The following is an 18,409-nucleotide window of genomic DNA, read 5'->3' on the forward strand; positions in this document are numbered from 1 at the left end:
TCTCTAAAAACATTTCAACTAGACTTCTTTAGCCATTAAGATTTACCTATCACTCCAGGATAACAGCAGCTAATGATTACGGGCCCCAGTGAATCCCTTCTCTTCCAGGCACTCTGAACATATTTTTAATTCACTTTCTGAGTTCAGCTAATTAGAATCCTGCAGTCATCGTCAGCAGCGAAGAATGACTGCAAAGGGATAGCTAACACAGTGAGAAAGAAGGGAATACTTCTAACCATACCGCTTCTCGAAGGAAAACCTTATTCCAAAAGCATCTCTCATCCAGCTAAAATTTACATGGCTCCTTGGCAGCACTTATGTATAAGCTAGAACAGTAACTATAATTCCACACAGAATCTCTAGGTGCTCCTGCAGTAAAACTTGTTAAGTGGGAAAACTGAAAACCTCCTGTAGCTTCATACAAAAAAAGTCATTGTTTAAATTAGCCTAGAAAGACTGTTCTATTTTTGAAAATACAAGGTATTTTTAGCCTTTGACGGTGATAGGCTAAACTCTGATGGAAAAGGATGTGCCACTAAGAGTTTATCATAGCTCATACAACTTCAGAAACATGCACAGGATGTTCCGTCTTCTGATTCACAGACCCACATCTAGAATAAAATCACCCTGTACACTTAAGAGTAGCAGCCCAAACACAGGGAGGCATGCTTTGTTCTTCAAAGCAAGATCCATTTACATACATAAACACACATATATATAAAATATTGTGTAATCATATAGCAATATTATATATATTATTTTATATATAATAAAAAAATCCGTTTTTGTGTATACATATATATTATTATTTATTCTTAAACTCTGATTTGTAACACCTAGGCTTGCTAAAAACACAATACACAGTTTTGGCAAAAAAATAATCAAAAACATGTACGTGAATGGCGGATACTTAAATTTATTGGCTACGCTTCCTGAGGTTGTAGCAGACAAAATAAGGGCCAGCAGCCAAAAACTTCATGTCTGCCCCAGGTCACAGGACAGACACAAAGCAGGGTTCAGGTCAGATCTGTCACAGGCATTCAGTGGCAGGTGTGACATACATTTAAGAGGTGATGGCCACGTCACAGCTACCTTATCTGGTGGGCATCATGCAAGCAGAACATCTTCCACTTACATCTCCTTTCCAGAGCCATCCTCTCAAGAAGGATGTTATGATCTCAGAATCAGAAAGTGATTTCTTCCAGAACAGTAAGTTAATCGGGAAAGAAAAAGGTCTTCTGCATTCCCTCAGATCTGTTACTAACGTCCTTACAAACTTTCTGGTCAATGCCACAAGAGTAAAAAATAAGAAAAGAAATATAATAGAAATCCATCCCATCATCTTGAGGAAAAATATTGTCATGTAAGGATAACGAGGAGGGAAATACATTTCTTTTTAATATATAATCCATAAATACAAAAAGTTATTAACACATGTCAAATATAGTTCAGTTTTACTGTTTTTTCTGTTCCAAGGGTTGAGTGTCTGAAGGAACAGCAGCAGGGAGTGCACAGAAGAGGCTGCAAATCCTGAACCTCACCGTGATACTAGACATACAGTAAGCAGGAAGAAATTGATCTAAAAGTTAAAAATTTACTCCTGCATCTTTTACAAGAACATTACGGTTCCTATTAATCCAACAGAAACAGACAACTAGTATGGTCTTTTGTCTGATCCTCCCCTACCACCACCATAATGTGTTATCCAGTTTACAAAACCAAACTCATTTCCCTTTAAAAGTACAATACATCTATTCTGCATGAAATTAAAAAAAAAAACACACCACCACCAACAAAAACAATCTTCTTTATTAAACCAAGAACTAATATACCATCTCTGAAAAGCTTCATTCTGCACTACAGTATTAGAAGAAACATGGAAAAAGCTGCACAGAGCTGCACTCTCAGCTGGGAGCATGTTTTTGCATTAGAAATAATAAAACATTTGTTCTCTTACCAATCATCCTTCCCCAAGTATAGGCATAATTTTATTCTAACCTATACATCCGAATTGCCTTGTTTTGTTTATAAAATAACTAACAAGATCAGAAACAGAAACAATACACACATGCAGAAGATGTTCTTCAGATCTACACAACTAGTATTTCTGTCTGAGGTTGCCTTAAAGTGTTTCTCTGTAGAAAAAGCTTGCATGTTCACTGAAAAGCTATTCATTACTGAAGTTGTATTTCTTTCCATAAGCAGAATGAAGCACAAACGTTTCAAGAAATTTCTCAGGAAAGCTACTATAAAGGAAAATAAAATTGCAAAGGAATAAATCATCTTTAATGGAGTTCCTTCCCCCTCCAACAATCTCAAAAAATAGTCCAAAGGCAGGTTAATAAATATTAGGATATTTATTACCCATAGAGGGTCCTAAAATGAAGCAGCACACGTTCACAAAGCGTCCTTGTGGTCCCTTTGTGAGAGGACTTGCTATCAGTAGGGGGAGCTTATTTGAGGATTTCACAGGAAAGCAAAGTTGTGTTTTTTGCTTAGGGGTTGTTCCAAAAAAGAAAACCAACTAACAATAAAAATGAAACTAAGCCAAACCAAGAGAAAAGTTTCCTCTCACCAGGGCCAATATTCTGCCATCCACAGGATGAGACTCAGTTTCTACTTTCTAAGGCAATTTCCTTCAGGAAAGATTCAGAAGAGATGTAACTTTAAGCCATATTTTAAGTAAAACAAAAGAGCATCACAGCAGGAGTTTTGAGGAGCAGCACATACGACTCACTTAACAAATATATATATATATGCCTTTAAAATCCATTCTTGACGTTGAACATTCTTTCTTCAGTAGCACTGCCAAGTCATCAAGACAGAGCAAAAATGGTACCTTCTGAATTGGGACATAACTTATGGTTTTCTTAGCAACTGGCTTAAATTCGGACATATTCAGATGTCCTATCTGTAAGCAACATCCTTTCACTCTTTTACTGTGAAGTTACAGAGCAAGTAACCCACTGGAACAGGAAGAAACGGACAAGGGTCCCACACCTCACCCCAAAATCAAAAGGCTATTTATTTCTCTACCTCAAGGACCATTCTGCAGCCAGGAGGAAACGCACGGCCTCCAAGATCTTTTGCTGTTTCTTTCTTTATTCCTGGCAATACCAACACTACCGATACTGTCTAGTTCTTAATAACAGAGCCACACAAAAAGAAAAAAGAAAAAAGCTTTGGCAACAAGTTCATTTCAGCCCGGTACTGAATTCAGCACAGCTCTGAACTTGGCTAAAAACTGCTGATCCTCAGAACAGGTCACTTGTGCTACCTGGCACATCTTAACGAATGTAGTTAGTAGCAAAAACTGGACAAGAATGTCTCGTCTCTGCATTTTGTATAATAAAGACTATTCTTCTGACTACATACTGACTTCTTACAGATTATTTTAAAATAGCATCTACAATATTATATTCTGTATACAGCTATAAAGCCAAGTTTCAGATATAGCAACAGCTACTTTGGAGATGTTCTCACCTCCATTCTCCTGATGTATTTCATTCAGATTCCTCTTAAACACAAGTAGATTTTGAAATAAGAACCTGCCTCTTACACTTCACCCCTAAAACCTCACTACTAGTGAAAACAAAGAACAGCAAAACTATGAGCTATCAGAAAAAGGAATTAAATTCACTCACGCACTTTTGCAACAGTACCAATAAAAAGCCTGTTCTCTCCCATTACAACCCATTAACGACCAATTCATTTTTAGCACCTGGTTATTGCTCAGTTTTCTTCAAACACTTCTATTTGCAATGAATTAATGACATGCTACTTTTATGTTTGCATTTCTAGCTGAAAATATTAAAATTCTTTAAACTTGGGTAAACCAGCGATTACAGGTAAGTAAGCATACCTAAAGCAAGACACAAATCCTCAAGGTCTCCAAAACTTCAGTAAAACTACACAGGAGCACCACAGGTCACCACTCAAGGACACAGCAGAAGCAACCTTTATGAGCACCACAAGACCACAATGTGATAGCTTGAGAATATCAACATCAGTTCCCGGAGCTTTAAAAATGTCTAGGGACAACAAAACTGCACAGCAGAGAAATTATTTACCACAGCACGCGAGTGCTGGAGGTCTCATCTGCAACTTCAACACAGCTGAAGATGAGATTTCATTTTCTGAGGACTACAGTAATCACTGAAATGAACACCTACATTTAAATAAAAAATATTTAGGAGAACTTCTCATTACTACAATACTATCTAAAAGTGAAATGACTCCTAACAAAAAATAAACCAAGTTTAATCCTTTAGATTAACAAATCCTTTTAAGCTACTTAGCCCTTGTTTTCCCAGGTTTGCTGCAACCTCTGTTCACATCAAATTACATGTTCTAGTGATCTCTTCAGTCTGAATAAACAGGAGAAATACATGTGTATAACTTTCTAATGCAATTAACTGAAAGACAGCTGATAGCCATTGATAGCTCTATATAATGTGAAGAAATACGGATTATCTCCATCATCATCTCAATTTGTAGTTTTCATAAATTCAAATTATCCAGGGGCACATCTAAAAGAAAGTCTCTGGAACGAAGGGTTGTTCCCTTTCAGTGGTAAGGACATGACCCCATGTAGCTGACTATACTTCTAGGGTGCAGATTCCCATGGCTGCAGCTGACAAGTGTGATCATTATTACAACAAAATCTTCTCTCTCAGCACTTTAAAGGGAAAGGAGAGGGGGAAAAAAAAGATTTTTTATCACATTTCCATTGGGGGGCAGGGGACCACTGGTTTTCCTTCTAAATATGATTGGGTAAGAAGTATTTAAAACAGTGAAAAGAAAAAAAAACAACTTTAAAAACAAAATGGTCATGGTTCCACACACTCACGCTCTCTCACTTCCCTTAACCTGAAGGAAGTCAGTGAAGAAGGAAGTGAGACGAAGGGGGTAAATACACTTCATCCCAGCGTGGTCTCTGCACACTGTTCTTTGTTGCTGCTGTCGTTATAGTGCCAGAATTGCTGTCAGGAATCCATCTCACCACAGAAGCACACAGAAACACAAGTGAGGCCTTGAAGGTTCTCTTTAAGGGAGCTTTCACATTCTACTTCAAAGCTTTTTACAAAAATTCTTTATCATCAGTACTGAAATCATGGCTAATATAAAGGGTGATGTCGAACACACTAACTAGACTTTACGTTAAAAAAAGGGAAAAAAGGTGTTATCAATGCTTGCATGAAACAGGTCTGTTGAATAAAGACTAAAAGCAAAGAAAAAGCCCTCTAGAACCAGGCAGTAGTATAAAACTGATAAAAAAGGATTTACAAACCTTTCTACGGGGGATAAGTGTCAGTCTTCTCTGCCTAGTCCCAAACTAGAACTCCTGGCAGCATCAACAGATCTTCTCATGCTCAGCAGGAGGCTAGAAGCAACTCACTGCCTACATCCAAATGACTACAGGCTACCCACTAAGGACACTACTTTGTCTATAGTGGAAATGCTTAAAGAGGACTCACGTGATTTTTTTTTCCAGGTAAGGCTACAAATGCTGCTTGAATATGTACATTAAATATTGAATAGTAACTAAATATGCTTCCAGTGTACATGCAATGGTAGTTTATGGCTCAAAATGTTCCTCTCTTTTGCTGTTCTCTGAAGCCAGTCTCTAATCTGACTCCTGTTTGCATCCTGAGACCTCGAGTTACAGAGCTGATGAATGCAGACCCAAGAGCTTTGCTTTCTTTAGCCTAACAGTAGCAAGGAAAAGTGCAAAGTCCTCCATGAAACCTCTCAAAACGTATAAAGCTTGGCATGCCCAGGTCCCATGATACTAACCTAAACATAGACAAGATCATTGTATGATTCTCCTTGTTTTCCTATCAGGATGCCAGATATCCACCACACTCTAAAAATACAGATTACAGCACTTATTAAAAAACTCCCCTAGATTATACCTTGCCTGGTATTATTCTATAAATGACTGTATAAATTGGAGTTTCATATGACCACCTACTTAGAAGTTCTGTTCTTTGTAATGCTTACAAAGATTTAGCTTTTGAGACCCACCTTTTGGTAGCAGAAGCTGCACTGTAAATATGAAGATATGACTATACACTAACTGACTTATTTTCTCAAAAGACAAATAAAAAATACCTCAGGGGAAGGCAATAGGAGGCAAGAAATGGAGAAAAGAAGATCTTTTTTTCCTTCTTAAGAGGAAAAATCCCACATAATTTCACAGAACAGCTGAGGCAGGAAGGCACCTCTGGAGATCATCCAGCCCAATGCCCCTGCTCATGCAGGATCACCTACAGCAGGTTGCCCAGGACCATGCCCAGGCAGGTTTCAAGCACCTTCAATGATGGAGGCTCTCCACAACCTCTCTGGGAAACCTGCTCCTGGGCTTTACCACCCTCAATTTTTCAAAAAGAGTATTTCTGTCCGTTTATTCAAATAGAACTGAATAGCTGAACTGAATGGGTATTTAAATGGGAATGGCCCATGGGCTACTGGAATAGTATCTGTGCGTATGCCAAAGGACAGGAAAGGGGGTGGTGCTGGTTGATGAAAATACGCTGACTATTGTAGGGCCTGAGCATCTTGAAAACTGTATGGAATAAAGGGTGGAGATTGTACTGGGTGTGCCTGGGATTGAGTTAAATTTTCTTCATAGCCATCCCTACAGTGCTGTGTTTTACGCGGGTGACCGGTAAGGTATTCTGTAACATTTAATGTCATGCTCTGCCATAAAACTGGAGGTACTTTTTTCCAAAGTAGCCGTTGCTCAGGGCTCTGCTGGTGGTGCTTTTGCATCATTTGAGATTTTTGTGGATTTCTTTTTTTTCTTCACTTGTTAAACTACCTTTATCTTGAACCACTTTTTTTTTTTTTCTTCTCTTTGCTTTTGCCCTTCTGATCCTCTCCCCCATCCCACAGTGGCGGGGAGTGAGCAAGAGACTGCGTGGGATCTCACCTGCCTGCCCAGGTCACCCCAGCACACCATCTTACCCATGCTCATTCTGACACAACTCAGGAAGGAACATAAACTTCCAAGTTATATATGACAGAAATAACTTTTTGCACAGTATCAAAGTGAATGCTGCCAAATCCTAAGTAAGCACTATTTATTTTCACCGAGTTATTTCTGACGAGAACAAACAAGTGGTCTTCCTGAGGATCACGTACTGATGTGAGCCGAAGGCAAAATTCACCAAGCGGAATGGGCAGAAACACTCCCACTAGTTGGAGAAAAACCCTGCCAATAATTTTTACATGAGGTAAACTGAGCATGCCCATCCCTGGAGTTTGTTTATATGGACTAACTACCACAAAAGAAGGCAAAGTATAAAGTTAAAGCAGCATGTATTTATCTCTGCAGAACACATTCACATGTGGAACTAGCGAGTGCCTTCGAGCCAATTTTAAATTCAGAGTACACAGATCCACAAACGTAGTACACTACAGGCAATTTCCCCATGACTTTAGTGGAAAGTTAATGGCATAATTTTTTCCATCAACTCCTAGAAATATGTTACTAGACTTCTGAGATAAAGCAGGTTTAAATTTTGTTCAAATCCTACCAAAAAACTCAGAAAATAAACAGCCAACCTCTGAGCATTAAATATTTATATTCCCCTCAGAAATACAGACATTTTACTTGTAGCAAGGAATGACAGTACCTCTCCTACAAGGAACAGAGTTTAATACAGGCTTAAGCAAAGTGCACATTTCTGATCGTCAGGACAGATAATATCCAAGTAACACAACAAGGCTGACTCACAGAGAGCAGGACAGCATTGCAGAACGTGTGACTTGGCAAGTACAGAGGAAGGAAACAGAGGAATAACAGCTCCAACTTAATTATTTTCTTCCCTCCAAATAATCAAGCAACTTCACCATACTTACACCACAACTTGTCAGGATCCAAATGCTTAAAGACTGATCAATACTCAGATTTTCAGAGAACTCCCTTTAAATGATCATCTTCCAAAACCACTGAGCACAGTAGACAATGAACACGGAGTATACTTGCCAGCTCTCAAGGGATCCTTCTGCTACCGCACCTTCCTGGCCAACATCAGCACAGATAGTGCAAACTAATATTTGATGTATGCGTTCTCAATCCCATTATCTTTAGCAGCATGCTGAACTAAACAAACAAGAACGCCTCCAAGTTACTCGTAAGTAGATTTTGCCTCCTGAAATTCAATTCTGCCTTTCACTAAGTTATATTCAGTAGCTATATTTATTAGCTTTTCATTTTTCCTCTCCGTAAAAAGAAAGAGCATTGCAATACAATACCTGCTGGAAGAAGGTGGCTTGAAATAGCAAAATTAAATAACTTCAGAGCTGGCTGCACTATGTTCCCTGGTGTATAAAGAACACTACAATTAAATTGAACTAATTAGATATTTTTGAGTTATGCTAGCAAGGTAACATACTCAGTAAAAATGACAAACGAGAAGCTCCTCTGAGCCTCATGATATTAAAACAAGTTCCTATTCTATCATTCAAGTATCCCAGCAAAGCCCTGCCTATCCGAAATGCACTGATAATATATCCAGCACGTTGCATCTAATCCATAACACTCCCCAAATCACCACCTGTGAAACTTCTCTCCCAAAGGCAACCTCTCTTTATAACTACAGAATAATGTTTCAAATTGTGAACAATTTAAATAAAGCTTATTCAAAAATAAAGCTTATTCAGCTTTAGATATGAAAAGAAACACTGTTACCCACCCATCTTATATCAGCATTTCTACCAGGATTTATTAAAAACCAGTTTAACTAGCAGAACATCAACTCCCCAGTGAAATAGCTGTAGCTCTGATCTTCTGTATTCTCTCTCTCTTTCAGGAAAGCACCGTGTTATGAATTTTATGCTTATTAACTAGGAACCTTGACCTGTCATTTGTGGTTGCAATTTAATAAAGAGAGAGAGAAAGGGATCTGCTTTATAAGGATGTTTCCACAGGCAAATGCTTTGGCCTGCAAGAGCAGTGTTCCCTGTATCTTGCCACTTCAGTATCTAGTTCTTATCCCTCCTATCCGAAAAGCAAAACTCGAAATACACAGAAGGAAGAGCTCTGCTGAGGTTTACACTCCATTTCATTTCTGATAAGGCCTTGATTCTCCAGTTAAGTAAACCAAATAAAAACAGTCTCAAAAACACTTAAAATGTAGACTTCACATTTCCTGTGTGCATGGTACTGAAAGAACGGTATCGAATTCAGCGACTGCAGGATGACTTGCATAGGTGTCGCAACGGTTATTAAACACTGTATGAATGCTATTACTGCTGATGGAGAATAGGAAGCTGTGTTTCATGAATGCATGGCACATTTCCATGTAGTATCCCACATCTATTTCCTAATGGATATTGAGAATTGCAAAGAAGCACTTTAATCTAGAACGTGCATTTTAAGTAAACAGAAGAGTAAAGGATTTCTAACTGTCGAGTTTACCACCACATTTCCTACATCAAAAGGCTTCTAAATATTTGTTTTATAACTCTCTGAAATCCGCTTCCATTTGGAAGACTTCTGAGTTGCACAAAGATAAGGCACAACATCCTGTAATGGGATGTTTTCAGAACTTTATACCTGCAGTTTTTCACTACAAGAGGCGCTTTTTCCAGCCACCCACCTCCCCCAACCTTATTTCAGAACTCAAGCTAAGAGAGAAAACATTAATGACAACTTTTTCAGTCTGAAGTTTAAGAGACAACCTATATTTGTAGGTCTTCAGATAGCATAGCTGCTAGATGTTTGATGTTGGGTGGTATCTTGCTGATTTCAGAGTTGGTAGTGAGAACAAAAAGCAGAGTAAGACGGTTCAGATAAGCTTCACTGGTAGTTGATCAACTATTAGCCACCAATTAAAACGTTTTCTTCCACACGTCTTCCTGAACAAAACCTCCTACTCCACCAGAAATAAAGGAGTTTTTCAACATGAAACACCGGTTTCATAGTGCTCTATATTTCACTTCCAACATCCAAAGAATATGACATTTTTCTGAAGACTCGCTGCATTCAATGTCCAAGAGCAAACTACTCACAGGACAAGATGAAAATAGCAATAACACTATGCTTACAAGTAGAGAAAAGTTGAAAAAGGAAAGGGTCTGGAAAAGATAGTATCAAAATCTTTTCCTCCTGCTCCACACAATATGTTTTTTGTTTGTGTGTTTCTTCCTCCTCACTCAAAAGCTGATCCGAATCCAGAATCACTTACTGACAGGAAACAACACTGAACACCACGCTGTCATTGACACAAAGATAAAACACCTTTTTACATTAATCCTTAAATTAAGAACACATTGAATTAGAAATTTAGGACAGTTCTACCCAAACTAACATCCCTGCGTTTATAGTTTCTAAATTTTTTCTTCAGCTTCCTCCAGCCCACATGAACATTGCTCGACTTCAATAGTGAAACTCAATTAGTCATTTAATTTCCTAGTTTTTCTACCTTTGCACAACATAACATAAAAACAACCAGTGGAATAAATTTTATCTTGCCTTTGTCAAAACCCATCTCTCCCCCAAACCATATAGGTGCGAGCAGAACACGAGAGCCACTTTGCATTATTTTTTAAACCCTGCACTTTCAAAAAGAGTGAATGCTCCTCAGATAAAGCATGACTAAATAGATTAATTTGAAGGGATATTTAAGATCCAAGGAAACACAGTAAAAACTGATTTTAAATGCATTGGAGCTCCATTCCCTGCACCAGTATATTTACAAGTAACCACGTGTCTGCACAAATTAATTCACCTGCAATTTCCATAATTAAAGATATTAGCGTTAATTCTGAAATTAAGCTTTCGATTTTTAGTAGGCATAGTAGAAAGGAAATAGCAAGGCTACATTTCATTCTCTGAGCATTGTTACAAATTGTAATGATCTGCTGACTTGTGAAAAAAATTCCCTCTGCAAAATCCCCAAGGGCGTCTTCCCAAGCCCCACATTGAGAGCAGATGGCCAGCATCAAGCCTGCAATTACTGGCCTGGCAGTCCCACAGATCGCAACAATATTCTTTTCTTTTTGTGGAAGCAGGGAGGGAGCAGCTTGAGATGCAGACAGCTAGGTATCTTAGGCAACAGCACTTTCCACTAGAAATGTACATACATTCAATATCCAAACCTGGCATACACTCCTTCCATTAACTTTCACTTTACGTTTCCCTCTTTTCTCCTTTAAAATTTTCTTTTCTGCTACTTGAAGCTTCTCAAAGAAGGTGGCAGGAAACTGATAATATTAAAGATACAGAAAAATAGACCATTGTTGAAGTATTGCCAGATGCACAAACATCATGAACTAGTTGCTGTTGCAAATCTTTTCCCTCCTTCTGTTGAGAAACTCCAAACGCAGATTGTAACACCGCTCTGCTGAGAGCATGCAAATGGACAGAGCTATTAGTTAAATGGTAACAAATGACTATCAAACTTGTGATTGCATCAGTGTGTCATCCCTCTTCCCACCCACTCCCAAGAAGTTGTGCTGTTCTCTTCAGCCAGGAGAACATCTGATGAAAAGGTGCTGTTTCATTTCCTCTCCTTCCTCCCACCCCTCAAATGGGGAAGCAAGCCCTCAAGAGAAAAGAAGAAGGAAGAAAAAAAAAAAAAAAAAGCATGGTTTTAACTCAAATACTGCATCTTAAAATGCTATTCTGCAACACTTGGGTGAGTGAGCTTGTACACATATAGCGTATATGAGAGAGCTTCATTCCCCTTACATTACAACCCCCCAAAAAAAGTAAAAAAGCAGTAAGACTTCTTCATTAATAACCATTGAATATTTGAATTTTACATCAAAGAACTTGAGTATTTGAGTAAAATTTCGTTTTACCAAACCCAATAATGGATTAAAAATAAAAGTATGTGTAAAGAAAGATGTAAGGAGTTTCCTACAGAGAGCCTTTTCAACTGACAGATAACAACAGGAAGGGGGAAAGGATCCTGATCTACAAAGACTAACAGACTTAACTCGGCATCATTTGGACCTCCCTTCAGTGTTTGCTCAGCCCTTCTGTAGAGACTTCTGCCTCTTACAATGTACAGCATCCCTTAATTCACTTCTACTAATTCTCCCCGTTCTTCCTCATTTCAGCTGCCAACTCCCTGACATAGAAATGCACAGGAGAGAAGTATGCTACAGCCCCATTTTGATTTAGCTTACTCTTGAAAATCTTACTGGAATGTAAGTCTCCAAGAAGGCAACCTCAAGCCTTATTACTGCCTCGTTTCCTTCTCATTCAGCCTTATTTCCTACTCCCACATGCCCGTGGAGAGGGTAGCATTATTATGGAGATGCTGCTAACTTAAAGGCTGAACCCCTCTCTGACAAGAGCAACTTTGAGTAATGACGATTTAGTCCAAATTGAGTTTTGACAACCTTTACATGCCATTGATACGCCTCAGAGGTCTTCGGTGATGTGTAAAAAGCCATGCAATAAAACATAAACGTATTTCCCAACAGGAGAGGACAACAACCCCATTTTCCTCCCAGTCCAATGAGTAAGCTTTTGCTGCTGAAGCACACAATAAATACCAGAAAGCACTGCCCTTTCAGCAACTGCCTTTTTTTCTGTTTTTACCAGTTGTTTACCAAGTGCTGTTGTATGAGGTATTATTTCTCTGTTTAAATCTGGCACTTGTAACTGCAATTCTCAAAAGATGGAACACAAGTACAGGTGCTGTGGCAGAAATGTAAGTGAATGCACACAACTCATGCAGAAGTAAATTAGTTAAACCTCACCAAAATAATGACTTGGTACCGTCAGCAAAATGCAGAACTGCATGCTCTCAGCTTTGGAAAAGCACCATTATTTTAGAAAACATACCTTTAAAACGTTTTGGATCGTTTCTCTCTCAGAAACATCCAAAATTTAACAGTGTCAACTCACCTTCCACACTATCAGAACAGGAGGTACCAATCCCAGTGTCCCCGCTGTCGGAAGCTATACTGTGTCTTCTGACAGGATTGTTTTGACTGCTTGACGCAATGGCTGCAGACTGCCACAGGGATTCAGTACCAGGTAACCATCCCACTGAGGAATAATCTGAGCCTACAAAGAAGGAAGCCAGAAGTCTGTCAATACAGATACAGTACAGAAATCAACAACAAAATACTGGTCATAGTGAAAAGCGAGCCCTGTGTTTCATAGTTCAGGTCTGAAACAGGTTCTCTGCCAATGTGTGTTTGTTTTTTTAAATTAAGGTCCTTTTGCTAGGTGGAATCTTCCCAAGAAATTCAAGTAAATACACTTTTACTATTTAAAAACAAGGCCCTCCAGCTGTTCTTGAACTAACCTTACCAAGATTCATATCACGTATTTTCTGTCCTAGAACTGATTCTCAGCTCACGGCAGGATTTTGCATTGCAAGCACTTAACTACAAGCAGAGAAATGAAGGTGTTCCAGCAACAGAAACCAGCTGAAGATTTTGCTGCTGAAATAGTCATTCCAACTGTACAAAACCCACATGACAGAGGTGATAAAAACCAGCAATGAAGTGGTTAACACTGGTGTCTAGAGTCCTTCCTTCTGTTTCAGTGTTGTCAAAAGCTGCCAGTTATCACAAGAGGGACTACCTCCTCAAGCAGGGACATAGTGGCTGCACACAAGCTGGCTTTGTGAGACACCTATCCATCTAGGGTTAGTTTCATTTTGCTTGTTTTCTTTTTAATAATGGTTAAAAGGTTTAAGCACAATTCAGAGCAGCAAGTAAGTCCTCTGTTCAAGGGCTTTTTCTCAATATGTGCCTATTTTATAGTCAGACTCGAGTGAAAATACACGACAGAGTACCACCCAAGAGGACCATCACAGCTTCCAACAACCAGCATCTAAACCTGAGCGTCGTTTACAGGCAGAACACCGATTGCTGTACTTGGGCTCCAAATCAGCACAGGCACAAAGACAACCCTGGAGACAAGCACAGCCCGCGCCTGGCTTTATATATAATCACACAAGTCCACCCCCTCCAGCAGCAAGCTTTGCATAACGCTTGCAGCAGGAAGTGACTCATGAAGAAGCATCAGTTCACATATAACGTCTCTCAGGCTACATGTGGATATTTTTAGGTCATTAAAATATTTTCAACAGCGTCCATCCAAAGTTGTGAGAGCAATTTACCTCTGCAATGACATCTGCAGCTCATTCCTAGCTCCAGCTGTACTTGTTTCACAGAAAATTACACAGAATCGTAGAGTATCCCAAGTTGGAAGGGACCGACAAGGAAGTAGTTTAGAAAAGGATGTAAAAATGAATATATATATATATTAAGCACCCCCCACACATTTATCAATACAAATGTAAGCATGTGCATAGTCTCCATTTAGCAGCCAAACCACTAAACCTACTAGCCAGAGCAGCAACAGCTGCTCAGCAAGCCACCTGGAAACGGAGGAATACAGTACACGTCCTTACTGTATACTGCACGTAACCATAACATGACATCTAAGTCGCCTTCACGTAAGTAGGTTCTCAGAGCTTTTAGATTTGGCTGTCTACCTCTCGTTTTTCTCAATTTCACTCCCTATTGAGGTTATTGCCTCTTCTTTCCTTTGACACATTTTTCTCTCTTTTCTCCCCGGCTTCAGTATCTCACTCAGTTCTCCTTCCCCTTCGTTCTGTTGTACCCATGCCTCGTGCAATGTATTTTCTTCTCTTCCTCAAACTTTTTGCCTCTCCTCCTAAAAGCCTCTTAGCTCATAGCTATTCCACAGAGTAGCTTTCAAAAGCCCCAGGATCGGGTGGCTGAACCTAAAACCAGAGGCACCGGGCACGAGGGCTGGTGAGCCACCGACAGCAGCCTGTGAAGAGGCCCAGCCGCGATCCCCTCACAGAGCCACCACCGGCGCCACCTCTGCCTCACCACCGACCGTACTGCAGTGTGGTAGCTCACACAGGGCTAGTGGGAAACTGGGACGCTTCTTCCCCGCCTGCCACCCGGCACATCTTTCACTAAACACTCTGGCTGCTTTGGGAGCAGTAGTCGGTCGTTCTCTGCCTCTCCCTGAATAGCTCTGCTCTCGGCAGCAGTTGCATGTCGCACTCTGAAGCCGCAGCTAGCTATTCCAGCAAGAGTTGAGGTGACTTGTGGGAGCCCGAGCTAATTAAGCCTGAGGCAGTTCTGATTTAGGAGACATGTAAAATACATTTATCGAAGAGGAACTTTAGTTTCATTTACCCTTTTACGTTCTTCTCCACAGTACACCTCTGCGGTGTAATTCCAGCTTTTATGGCATTAAACAAGCATCAAATGAAATGCAGCAAATAACGCTACCACCCCTGCACATTAAATCAACACAGCACTAAGTGTCAAACTCTTCCGACCTCTCGGTCACAGGGATGCACAGTATTTTGACCTATGATCATCCAAACACAGCCCCTCAAAAGGGGTCGGGTAATAAAGTTATTCCTTTGAGTAATAAAAGCTTAAAACAGCACAGAAGGACAGAATAATGTAGGTAGAAAAGGACGTTCAGAGGTCATCTAGTCAAGCCCCCTGCTCAAAGCACGGCTAATTGGATCGGACTGCTCAGGGACACGTCCAGCTGAGTCTTGAACACCTCTGGGGACAGATGCCACGATCTCTCTGGACAACCTGTTCCAGCATTTAACCACCTTCACCGCAAAGAAGGTTCCCCTAACACCTCATGAGCATGCGATGCAACACATCCCAAAAGACGGAACAGTACACCGCAGCTGGACCCTACAAAGAGTGCAAACATACTGTGGGGTAGGCAGTCATCCCCGCTGGGATCTCTTTAGTTATTGTAAGTAGAGGAAATAGAAAAGCATCCCAAAACACCCTATTGTAATCTTGTGGGGGTTCTGGACACACCGAGCCCCAGGCGTGGTGCTGAAGCACGGTCCAGCAGGACCAGCCAGCACAGCGGGGAAGGAGCACACCCCTCCCTCTGCACCTGGGGGCCATAGAGCATTTCCAAGTTAACTCACAGAGCCTGACCCTCGAGCTGGCAGTCCTGAAGAGCTGCATGCTATCTCTCTTTAGGAGATCTCTGTTTAGTATGTCCCAAGCAAGAGAATAGTCTTAAAACTGGAACAGACTGAAAAACACATACCGTTTCCCTATTTTAGACGTGCCAAGAGATCATGCTTGTGCTTGGACACTTCAAGGAACACCTGCTCTTTGCCCAACACGGATGTCCTGACATTAAACCTGTTGCATCCTTTAAAAAAGATAACTAACCCCATATTCCAGGAGTCTAAACTTTTTACTTTTCCTGGTGCATCTGTATCTTTTCACCTTGCTGACCTAATGGTGATTCTCCACAACACACAACTATTATGAAAATAAACTGTTTATATGAAAAAGAGCTTTTCAAAGCTAATTGAACCCAGTCCCTTAAAAGGAAAAAAAAAAAAAAAAAAAAAAAGCAGCAAGATAGCAGAAATACGCTCATTAAGAAGTCCCAACAGTAAGTTAAGGGTACCTGCATCAAAGTCCCAGAGAGCAGATTAACCCACCCATCACTGAGGGAAGGTAATTATGAAACTTTATAGGTCCCATTAGCCCAAGTCATTATTTAAAAAATAAATCTACTAGTTTCACTATTTGAAACAGGCTTTCAGAGCCAAGTCCTGAAGAACCACCCATCGCTATGCTCCCCATTTCACGCTCCCTATCTCCTTTTGAACAGCTCTCTAAATACGTGACCTCTCATGCAGCAGACAGCCTACACTGAACAAACCAAGCCTAAGAGGAGAAAAAGAAACCCAAGGCTGCCCTCGCTGCTCAGCTAGCACACCTGCTTTACCCTGCTGCTGTAGTCTCAGACCTGCCCATCACCAGCCAGGGCCCATCACCAGCCAGGGCCCATCTGCCCAAAATACAGAGTGGGACAAAAGGAGCAAGCCCAAGTTTCTTGTAGATACCTGTGCTGCTTGACTGTATATCATCGTTTGACTACGAGCACTGCTTATTACATCAGGAAAAAATCTACCTTCCGCAGAATTTAACAGAAGAGAAAGAAAAGTAAAAAGGGGCACCCTACCTGGCCATAAGTTCAAGCAATGTGACAAATAAACTACATCCAAGATCCCAAACAAATCTGAAAAAGAGCCTTGTTCATACGAGCAGTAGACTGCGTCCTTGAATTTGGCCACTTGAATACACTGCCATGGTGCTGTGCCTCCAGCCAAGGCATTACAAGCAGATCAGCTAACAACAAAGTATATGAAGTGCAGGAAGTAGCCTATTTATTAAAGGACAGCAGTTGTTGAAATTTCACTCCACAAAAACATCCATCTTTTTCTGTGTATTACAGACTGCTGTCAGCTACTGCTGGCAGGAAGGCAGCTAGTTAAATCTGGATCATTACCACCCCTAATTTCCGTGGCATGCACAGATCCCATATGACATACACATACAAAGTAACAGCACCACCATCTTTATATTTGGTTCCTAAAATACCTCTAACTTGCCTGAATGTACAAAGGCTTATTTAAGTGACAGCTATGACACTGCTACTCTACCTAGATGCAGAACACAAAAGCAACGGCACCAGACTTAACCGGGTTTCACAGCAGATGCATCCTTACCAAAGCATGCCCATTTTTCTATTCCACGCCATGACTTTGACATGGATTGTGACCAGAAGTGAATCATCAGTGACAGCCAGCGTAAGTTTACACAACCAAAGGATCCTGACGGGGAGATTTTACTACAGTGCTATCAAAAGCTGACAGCTCTGCAAAGCTCACTCTAGTACAACAATATTTCACACCAGGATGACATTAGAGCCTGCCTGAACCTCTCTCAAGGACAGAGTCAGCATTTCAGACCAATCAGCCAAAGTCAAGGAGTTCACCCTCACCATCAACAGCTTTACTTTCAAGTAAATGAAAATTTTAGCAAGCCATGTGAACAGCTATGGACACCAGAACAGTCCCGTAATACGCTAACCAATGCACAGCCCACCTCCAAGATGAGATGCCACATCATTCTTCATGCACCATCTTACAAGCTTGGGTGGTTTTTTATACAAAATAATCCAGAGATCATCCAAACACAGCAAAAAGGCTGTGACATCTGGTGACAACAAGGCGACACCGATGCACTGTCACCAAGAATGCTCACAGACATCTCCCTTCCGCCTCCCTCTCCAATCTAAGGAGTTTTCAACCAAAAAGGATGATCTTCCAAATAAATAAATACATATGTATTTTAAATAACAGCCTGCTACCAAACAGAAAGTTGTTAAAAAAAAGAACAGAAACAAGGATGTGACTCCCGTTATGCTGCGGTCACGTTCTGCACCTGACTACGACACACCTCTACCATGGAACTGACGGGGTGGGAGAACACCACCACCCCACTACTTATGCTGGAAGAAGCTGACACTGGTATTTTGAAAGAAGTCACCCCCTCCATGCCAGCTTTCCCCTGCAGTTTTCCCTTCAGACTCTCTCAGGGA

General features: G+C 40.5%; 1 protein-coding gene across 5 annotated transcripts in view; it reads right to left on the reverse strand.

The window, feature by feature from the left end:
• Nucleotides 1-18,409, reverse strand: part of CEP85L (centrosomal protein 85 like) — a 146,142-nt gene that overhangs the window by 82,327 nt on the left and 45,406 nt on the right. For all 5 annotated transcript variants that reach the window (XM_050710174.1, XM_035538394.2, XM_035538393.1 and 2 more), the window contains exon 2: nt 12,872-13,033. In XM_050710174.1, coding sequence (XP_050566131.1) covers nt 12,872-13,033 — 162 coding nt within the window. The remainder of the gene's footprint in view (nt 1-12,871; nt 13,034-18,409) is intronic.

The sequence above is a fragment of the Cygnus atratus genome, chromosome 3, assembly GCF_013377495.2.
Source record: "Cygnus atratus isolate AKBS03 ecotype Queensland, Australia chromosome 3, CAtr_DNAZoo_HiC_assembly, whole genome shotgun sequence".
Lineage (NCBI taxonomy): Eukaryota > Metazoa > Chordata > Aves > Anseriformes > Anatidae > Cygnus > Cygnus atratus.